This window comes from Physeter macrocephalus, chromosome 2 (genome assembly GCF_002837175.3).
Source record: "Physeter macrocephalus isolate SW-GA chromosome 2, ASM283717v5, whole genome shotgun sequence".
NCBI classification, from domain to species: Eukaryota; Metazoa; Chordata; class Mammalia; order Artiodactyla; family Physeteridae; genus Physeter; species Physeter macrocephalus.
The window spans coordinates 105,393,075-105,400,052 of record NC_041215.1 but is presented as its reverse complement, the minus strand read 5'-3'; the positions used below and the strand labels follow the sequence as shown (position 1 = coordinate 105,400,052).

At 42.1% G+C, this 6,978-nt stretch overlaps 2 protein-coding genes and 1 non-coding gene across 3 annotated transcripts in view; 2 read left to right on the top strand and 1 right to left on the bottom strand.

The window, feature by feature from the left end:
• MPP4 (MAGUK p55 scaffold protein 4) overlaps positions 1 to 3,875 on the top strand; it is a 45,157-nt gene extending 41,282 nt beyond the window's left edge. Inside the window, exons 21-23 of the mRNA XM_055079360.1 lie at positions 300 to 408; positions 1,423 to 1,557; positions 3,366 to 3,875. Coding sequence (XP_054935335.1) covers positions 300 to 408; positions 1,423 to 1,557; positions 3,366 to 3,557 — 436 coding nt within the window. The 3' untranslated portion in view covers positions 3,558 to 3,875. The remainder of the gene's footprint in view (positions 1 to 299; positions 409 to 1,422; positions 1,558 to 3,365) is intronic.
• LOC112065147 (U6 spliceosomal RNA) lies at positions 2,348 to 2,451 on the bottom strand. Its single transcript, XR_002891870.1, has one exon. It is a non-coding gene; the product is annotated as a U6 spliceosomal RNA (small nuclear RNA).
• An 860-nt stretch (positions 3,876 to 4,735) lies between the features above and the next one.
• Positions 4,736 to 6,978, top strand: part of TMEM237 (transmembrane protein 237) — a 26,422-nt gene continuing 24,179 nt past the window's right edge. Inside the window, exon 1 of the mRNA XM_055089439.1 lies at positions 4,736 to 4,982. Coding sequence (XP_054945414.1) covers positions 4,923 to 4,982 — 60 coding nt within the window. The 5' untranslated portion in view covers positions 4,736 to 4,922. The remainder of the gene's footprint in view (positions 4,983 to 6,978) is intronic.

Below are 6,978 nucleotides of genomic sequence, written 5' to 3'. Positions count from 1 at the left end.
TTTTTGGCTGTGTTGGGTCTTCGTTTCTGTGCGAGGGCTTTCTCTAGTTGCGGCGAGCGGGAGCCACTCTTCATCGCGGTGTGCGGGCCTCTCGCTGTCGCGGTCTCTCCCGTTGCGGAGCACAGGCTCCAGACGCACAGGCTCAGTAGTTGTGGCTCACGCGCCCAGCTGCTCCGCGGCATGTGGGATCTTCCCAGACCAGAGCTCGAACCCGTGTCCCCTGCATTGGCAGGCAGATTCTCAACCACTGTGCCACCAGGGAAGCCCCAGTTCTTGTTTTCTTTGTCCCACCCTTGCAGGATGCTCGAGTATGGTGAGTACAAAGGCCACCTGTATGGCACTAGTGTGGATGCTGTTCAAGCAGTCCTTGATGAAGGAAAGATTTGTGTCATGGACTTAGAGCCTCAGGTGGGTCTGTGGTGGAGTATTTCCCATCTCCCCAAAGTAATGAATGCATGTCATCCATTTTATGCACATGCTTTAGGTTGTAGTTGAGACACTTTATTCTGTTAGGATAAGACTACTTCCCATATCTAAGGACCAGGATCTTACTTGAAGGATCAATTGCCATTATCTTGTCTTAGTTGGGGAAAAAAATCTAGTTTCTCAGACAAAACAAACAAACAAACAAAAAAAACAGAACTGAGCAGGTAGCCATAAAGAAAACTAAGAATCTTGCTTTGACCTTGATCACAAACGCATCAAGGTAACTTCTTGTGGAGGGAATAACATGTTGCTTTACACAAGGAGGTGAGGATCCTATGTTATCATATCGATAGCTGTCTCCCTGAGACCATATGTGGAATAGAGCAGGAATAAGCGAGTTAAGGTAAGATAAAAAACATACAACGTGTAGTCCAAATTTTTATAATCCTGTATTTTCTTTGCATTTTCTGTAGTCATGTAAAAATACACCTTGTGTGCTAAAGAAAATCAGGGGACATGAGATTTGTTCTCACTTCGTGGTCAAACTGGTGGTCAGTGTGAAGATGTCAGTTTTATCCGGTTTGAGACAATGGCAAGAGGAAAGGGAAGTGAGGGTGAAATAGAGCTGATGGGCCTTGAGAGTCTGTCCTGTCTTTTCCCCATGAGATCATGTATAGAATCCTATTCTCAGATTTCAATAAGGATGTCATAGCTAGCAAGAGGAAGAACCAGTATTTGATCTTAATTTTGATTCCAGAACTCCATCTCTTAATTATTAAAATGTTTTTTAGAGTTGAGGACTTGGGAGCACATGAGAATATACTCTGGTTAAAAATAACTGCTAATTTCTGTTCTTAGAAATTTTGAGAACATTCATGTTGATTCTAGGAAATTAGGACTTCTGTTTTTAGATCTTCAATCTAATGCTCTCCCAACTGAGATATTTTGGTTGCTAGGACTTCTGTTTTTAAATGTGCATTTAATTTTTCTGTGTAGGGTATTCAAGTGGCTCGAACCCATGAACTGAAGCCCTATGTCATATTTATAAAGCCATCTAGCATGAGTTGTATGAAGCAATCTCGGAAAAATGCCAAGATCATTACAAACTACTTTGTGGACATGAAGTTCAAGGTAAGATACAGAGGAAATAGATGAGTGTATTGTGGGGTTTTTTTCCTAGTCAAAAATTACTTTTTTGTTTCCAGAGCGTCCCTATGTTAAGGAATATAATTTTTGTTTCTAATGAAACAAAAATTTATGATTTTTGTTTCATTTATCCTTTTTACTGGACATCATTTATAGATATTAAAATAAAGTTTAATAACTACTATAAGGCTACTCATTTTTTTTTCTCCTCTTTTTGGGTTTAGCTTTTAAAAAAAAGGCCCTCAAGCCACAATTTGCAGTCACACAGAAATTGGGTGCGTGTATTTTAAATAGATTATTTATTTTACAAAAGCATTTGAATTTACTTTAAAATGCTCTAGTCAATTATCTCATCTGTAATGTGAGATACCTTTATAAATATATATTAAAACACAAAGGATGTTTATTAATGATTATAGCAATAATAGAGGGGCCAAGCCAGATGGGATTAATCAGTGATTCTTTTTCCCAGATATACATATATATTTTTTTCATTAAATATACTTTAAATATTTTAAATCATAACATACATTCAGCAAGGTGTATAAATCTTAAGTGTACAGCTCAATGACTTTTTACATGTGTATGCACCCAAGTAACCGTCACCTAGATCAAGATATTACATCCACTTGTTTGTGTGTGTGGTAAAAAACATATAACATAAAACATAAAACTTACCATCTTAACCATTTTAAGTGTACAGTTAAGTAGTGTTAAGTCTATTCATATTGTGAAGCAGATCTCCAGAACTTTTTCATCTTGCAAAACTCAAATTAAACATATGGACTGCTCCACGAATTTGCATGTCATCCTTTAATAGGGGCCGTGCTAATCTCTACATCTTTCCAATTTTAGTATATGTGTTACTGATGGGAGCATGAGGTATCATTATATTATCCTTTATCTCTCTATTTTTATCTTCATTATTTTTTCAATGGCTACTGTATAAAGAAAGTTTGATTCTCCAGTTTGCATTTCAAACAGTGGAGTCTGTTGATATATTCTCTGAGTCTTATGGGCATTTCAAATTCTGTTCTCATTATTATGGCAATCTAAAAAATTAACAAAATTGCTTCTGGTCATCTTATAAAGGAGTACTGCCACAAGATCTCAGTGCCTGTATTTATGTTTGTGTTTATGATTGCATTAGCAATAAGTTGTACTATTTTAATTATTGTGGACAAATAAGAAAATAGTAGCAATGAATTTAATGCATTAGTGCCAAGTGAAGGCCAAATGACCTTGACTAAACGAACATTTCACAATAGTAGAAATAGACAATATTATAGGTGAATTCAGTCATCATGAAGCAAAGAGTAATAAAGGTATGCCTCATTTCGAAGAACCAGTTCATACCATCCTCATGTGCAAAGTGGCCATTTTGTATCTGCAAAATAATGTCATTCTTATCAGATTAATGCTCATTTGAAATTTATGTTTTAAGTTTTATTTATATTTAACTGGTAAAATTTCTTTGGTTTTATGTTGTATATGGTTTGAGAGCTTCAAGAGTTTAGATAATAGAGTAAGATAATTTAAGTCCAAATAGGAAGTTGAGAGGATTGGTCTGTCTACAAACTGTTACTCAATTTTGTGAAAACCTGACCTGGGAGACATTAAGTAAGACTAAAGATAGAAACACAAGTTTTGTGGTTTAGAATGGAGGACATTTATATGACATAATTGTGTTTATAAACAGCTACACAACTGAATGTAACAGCAATAACAAACTGCATATTATTTCTATTTGTCTCATTAAGTTTGCTATGCATATTTTTCTATTTCTCCTAAAGGATGAAGATCTACAAGAGATGGAGGATTTAGCCCAAAAAATGGAGACTCAGTTTGGCCAGTTTTTTGATCATGTGATTGTGAATGACAGCTTGCAAGATGCATGTGCCCAGTTGTTGTCTGCAGTTCAGAAGGCTCAGGAGGAGCCTCAGTGGGTACCAGCAACATGGGTTTCCTCTGATACTGAATCTTAAGGAGGCCCTTCTGCTTAATACTGGAGTTTTAACAATGTTCACCTATTACAGAGAGCTGGAAAAACAGCTGCAATCTAAAACAGCACTATTGTATTTGCCCTATTATAATGTGTGCAACTTTAAAAGTACTGCAGTTCGTTAATTAATCTTATTTGAAAAAAACCTGTATTGTATGGTTATGTAGAGTTATCTACTTGGCTTTCAGGGAAAAATGTGTTCCTTTACCTCATATGCAGCAATTGGTAGGAATATGAACAATGTTAAGTCACTGAATAAGAGAACCTTTCACAGATTTCAGATGGCTTTTGTATGATTCAGATAAAGAGCTTTCGTAAGTAAAATAAGTCGTATTTAATTTCAGAAACTGTAGTTTACCTCATGAAACTTCTGTTTTATAAACATGGTTTTGACAAAAAGTACCTAGTTGACTAACTGCAAGAAAGAGGGGTTAATATACACATTTCACATCTAACATCAAAACTTACAGAAACAGCACTGCTCTCATTTTACACATTAGGCTGCAAGGAAAATTATTCTTTTGATCAGGGCTGCAACAATCATTAATTTTCCCAAAAGCCAGTATCTACATTTATGCCTAAATTAGGAAAGAGCAATGGATTTTAGTGCTAGAGACCAACATCTGAGAAAACCACAGGATGAGGATGTTATTCCACGAAGTCTTGTTTTTCTTACTTCCTTAAGTCTGAGACTTCCAGTCGCTCTTCTTGCCCTAGTATCTGTTCATCTTCTGCATCATTCCCTAACTTTTTCCACATCCATGCCATCCCTCTGCTCTTTCTTAACTATAAAACAGAGTATATGCTTCAAAACATCTGTAGTTTTAAAATTTAAAGTGAATAAGTGTTATTTTTCTAAGAAACCCGACCAAACAAAACGAAGAAAACTAAGTCATTTTTAACACTCATGTGATCCCGGATTTGATAAGCAACTGGAGAGAATCTGAGAATTGCCTGTATCAACACACACACACGCGCAACTGGAGAGAATCTGAGAATTACCTGTATCAACACACACACACACACACACAACTGGAGAGAATCTGAGAATTGCCTGTATCAACACACACACACACGCAACTGGAGAGAATCTGAGAACTGCCTGTATCACCCAACACGCGCGCGCGCGCGCGCGCCTGGTGGCTAAACGGGTGAGCCTCTAACCCCGTCGCCTTGGAACGCGGAGCTTGGCAACGCGGGGCCGAGCGGAGACCCGGGCCGGGGGCGGTGGCTTAATCAGGCGCCGCGAAGCCTCCGCCTCCCGCAGGTCCCAGAGGCCTCGGCGTCGCGGGGAGCCAGGCTCGGGCCGGCGGCCGTTGCGCCGAGGGAGCCCGGCGGGCACAGCGCCATGAGGGCGGACTCGGGGCTCCGGGTGGAGGAGGACCACCCGGTGAGCGGTGAGGGGCGCGTTGGCCGCTGCCTTAACGCAGCCGCTACCTCTGGGGCGGAGCGGACACCGACATGCTGGGGACCAGAAGGGGAGAGCCCAGCTCGGGGAGCGCGCGCATCGGCCCATTTGGCGCTCACAGGATAGAGCTGGGGGTGGGGGCTGGAAGTTCTTCCCAAGGCCGGACCCGAACTCCAGGAGCTGGGCGAGGAGCCAGGCTTGAAGTTTCCGGGGGCCTGAGTGCGCATGTTGCCATGACGACGCCTCACATCGCTGCCGCCCCTGTCCCTGCGGGTCCGGGGCCTGCCACAGAGGGTCCCTTTATGGACTCCTCCCGGAGGGCATTTAGCCGCCCGGGAAAGAGATAGCCGTTTGCCAGCGGGGACTTTTAATCCTGATGTTCTCTCACTTCCCTCGAACAAATCACCGCAACCACTTGGGAAACCATGGGAAAAATCGTGATTGCTACACCGCGCCCGCTGGAGTCTCTCCTCCCGGGCACGTCAGCCCCGACTCCGACGCCCCCTTTTCCGCAGAAGTAGACTGGAAAAGCCACACCAGGCCTCCGCGCTCCCCCTCGCTCCCACCCTGATGGAGGAGGCTGCGGGGCAGAGCGGCCTCTGCGGCGCAGTTCGATGACGCATTGCGCCTGTGCGCGGGGCCCGCTGGGCGGGTGTGAACCTGGGCGGGGTGTGAGCGACCCGCGGCTGGGAGTCAGCGGCTGCCGGGCAGCCCAGCTTTAGACGGAATGGGGAAGAAGCAGGTGGTAAGCGAGCCTTAGTTACTTTCAGTTCAGTTGAGCCGTCCTGCTTTTGAGGAGTGTCGAGGTTGGGTTTCTGGATGGATGATACGTCATTTTTGCGGGACTTTTGAAATGTGGAGTTATCGTGTGAACTGAGTTGGTGAGAAAGCGGTCCATAGCATCTTTAGAACAATACCGCTTTGTAGATAGATAGAAAGAACAATAACTGTCCTTTGCTGGTTGAATTTTGACTACTGGATAGTGTTAAGACAGCTGGCCTTGTCCTAATCTTTTAGCATTTGTATTAACACACTTTTTGAATGAATGGATAGGTAAATGGGACAGTTGTGGAACGAACTACGAGTGTTTAAAATTTAACCTTTTTAAATCAATGTCCTTTGCAAGCAGCTTGAGATACTTGGAACATTAAACTGATTTCTAGGCATTTTTGTTAGTATTTTATTTTGCAAGATTCCAGAGTGCTACTTAACTGTAATTTCTCTGAACTGCAAACACTTTTCTTATTCATGTAAAATAGCATTTATAAGTTTTTTTTCCTTTCTGCCCTAAAATGCGTTTTTCACACTGTATGTTTCAGAGTATGTTTTTTAAAAGTATGTTACTATGTGGCTTAAAACCTCCATTGGCGGGGCTTCCCTGGTGGCGCAGTGGTTGAGAGTCCGCCTGCCAATGCAGGGGACACAGGTTTGAGCCCTGGTCTGGGAGGATCCCACATGCCGCGGAGCAACTAGGCCTGTGAGCCACAACTACTGAGCCTGCACTCTAGAGCCCACCAGCCACAACTACTGAGCCTGCACGTCTGGAGCTTGTGCTCTGCAACAAGAGAGGCTGCGATTAGTGAGAGGCCTGCGCACTGTGATGAAGAGTGGCCCCCGCTCGCCGCAACTGGAGAAAGCCCTTGCACAGAAACGGAGACCCAACACAGCCAAAAAAACCCCACAAAAAAACAAAAAAACCCCAAAACCTCCATTGGCTCCCCATTGAATTAAAACAAAATCTCTAATAATTAGTGATGTTGAGCATGTTTTCATGTGCCTCTTGGCCATCTGTATGTCTTCTTTGGAGATATGTCTATTTAGGTCTTCCACCCATTTTTTGATTGGGTTGTTTGTTTTTTGATACTGAGCTGCATGAGCTGTTTGTATATTTTGGAAATTAATCCCTTTTCGGTTGCTTCATTTACATATTTTCTCTCATTCTGAGGGTTGTCTTTTCATCTTGTTTATTGTTTCCTTTGCTGTGCAAAAGCTTTTA